Here is a 2,366-nt window from a genome sequence, read left to right on the forward strand (position 1 = left end):
CCTTACGGAATTTTATGTGTGAAGGCCTTAAGCTAGAATGAGAAAAAATATGCTTGTCTTACTCCAATTTATTGCACTAGTTCACTAGTGTAGGAACAGAAAACAAGCCTATAGTTTAGACACAAACTATGCATCGTTACCGACCATAATGGATGTATAATAGTTCACGTCCATTTCACCAGGCGGCGCATCAAACGGAAATCGTACGAACGAGCGTGGATGGCAATTCTAGGTATGTTATTCAACTTTTCTGACAGTACCTGTCATTTATACCAGAAAGCATGGTGCGCGAAGAGAAAATGTGGTCTAACAGCAGTATCACTGGATGACGAGAGAAGAAGCGCAAATACGCTGTTAGCACGCAGGTAGTAAGTACTTTTCGTAATTTGTTCGGCTGTGTATCACGGTGGCGACGCCGCATCCTTCCGCGACCTCCCGCGACCTCCCGCGTCTTTCCGCGACGCGGGATGCGTCCAGTCTTGCCGCGCACGCTGCGCCATGCTTTCAATCAAATTTGATTACAATTGTGTGACATTCTAGCGGATTTCCTACGTGACACCTGCGCTCTGCTCCTTGGCGTTTACGTGTCCTGTGAAAGTAGCAGCACGTCCTGTCTACCGAGATATTCCCAGTCGAGTCGGTGCGGCACTTCTCACTTCCGCGTCCCGGCTTTCTTCGACTCCGCAATTTGACAGCTCACCGTCGGATGCTCGTAAACAACGATTGATCGCAGGATTTGAACTGATTTACCAGTCCGTCAGAATGAACCGTCAGCTCAGCGGTGAGTAAAGAATTTTCCCTCTTGCTTGAGCTGTTTTACAACGCGCTGATATTAATGTAATTGCGTCACACGTGCGTATGCCGGCAAGCGTCAGTTACGCCCGTGCTACCTTCGCTGTCGAGACGCCGCCGCGCGAATTTAATGGTTACGTCGGGCACGTGGACATGAATACGTTAGATAATGGACTCCGTTGCACGGGCTTGCGGCGGAGACTATACGACTGCTATCCGTCACGCCAGCAAATGCCACTCTCAATTTTTTATATATATAGCCCTCTCGTCTACCAAGAAGTGGAAAAACAATCCCTTTTAAGCTTACCTTGCCTATCGAGAGACGCGGTAGCGTTTCACGCCATACAACTGCGCCATCGTATTACTTTTCCTCTAATAATTTTCTGTTTTTTTCACGTGTAAACTATTGCCGCTATTAAATGAGGATTAGATTTATATCGATTTTCATGCGGAATATGTTCGTAAACGTCGCGGAAAAAGTAACATTTTGGTATTTAGATCGTGATTTTTTATGACATTAACATCGAACCTCCTACAGGATTTATATTGGACCTGACCATAGATTATTATGTTTACACGGCACCCTAACCGAGTTCAACCAAGGGGGAAACCGCTGAGGGCATTGTGGTGTACAGATTTGTGGCATTACTAGGCATTACTAGGCATTTTTGAGACATTAGTTTGGGCATTAGGCCTTGCTGGGGCATTATAAAGATCAAATAAGATAAAATAAGATAAAACAAGATAAATAAGATAACACGATAAAGTAATGCCCATTGGGCATTAGTGGGCATTGGTGTACAAGATTTTGGTCAGCGGTTTTCCCCTCAAGTTCAACATTTGTAGACAAAACTGGCCGATTACAACTATTTCTCAGAAGAATTCACCGAAAAAATTATATTGTCAATTTTAAAACAATACCCTCTAAAGTTTTCTTCTAATTAAATCTTATAAAAAGTTCAGAATATTCTCCTCTTGTTAAGAATAGTATCTGAAATGAAGAAAATATTCTAAAGTACTGTATCGGCAATTGTTTAACAAATGACACTTGCGCGCTGACGCAAGCCTATAACGGTTGTAATGTGCAATGCGTTCACGCGCTGCAGTGCATCAAATATTCATAGTGTAGTATTTCGTAGCTGAAAAAATGGAAGTGAACACCAAAAAAATTATATTCTACATTGTAGAATGTCAAAACGATGTCAAATCGACATCGATGCGGTCAAATTGACATCGATTCGACGAATCATTGCTTACTGGGATGGGCTTACTGTCACTGCGTTCCTTTTTATACGAAAGCGAAAACGTGGCCATCAAAAAGATCAGAAAGAGGCGCGGTTTGTATTTGAAGCGCGACACTTCCTGTCTCGTGATTCGATATTCTGTGAGTTTCCAAGAGTTCTATTGTGCCAGAGATTTATAGTATGATTTTATCATAGCATAGAAGATAGACCCAGCATGCCCGTTCATTTCCTTAAGAAAAGTTGTCACGGACATAACAGACAGAGAGGCAAAATAGAGTGGCCGCAGGCAGTGATGCCAGCCGAGAACGTTAGCACGGTCGCTGCAGCGGC

General features: G+C 43.3%; 1 protein-coding gene across 1 annotated transcript in view; it reads left to right on the top strand.

The window, feature by feature from the left end:
• The first annotated feature begins 231 nt into the window (after nucleotides 1–231).
• Nucleotides 232–2,366, top strand: part of LOC105558667 — a 45,571-nt gene continuing 43,436 nt past the window's right edge. Inside the window, exons 1-2 of the mRNA XM_012006480.1 lie at nucleotides 232–365; nucleotides 541–781. Coding sequence (XP_011861870.1) covers nucleotides 763–781 — 19 coding nt within the window. The 5' untranslated portion in view covers nucleotides 232–365; nucleotides 541–762. The remainder of the gene's footprint in view (nucleotides 366–540; nucleotides 782–2,366) is intronic.

Source organism: Vollenhovia emeryi, unplaced genomic scaffold (assembly GCF_000949405.1).
Source record: "Vollenhovia emeryi isolate VEMERY1.0 unplaced genomic scaffold, V.emery_V1.0 DF939323.1, whole genome shotgun sequence".
NCBI lineage: Eukaryota > Metazoa > Arthropoda > Insecta > Hymenoptera > Formicidae > Vollenhovia > Vollenhovia emeryi.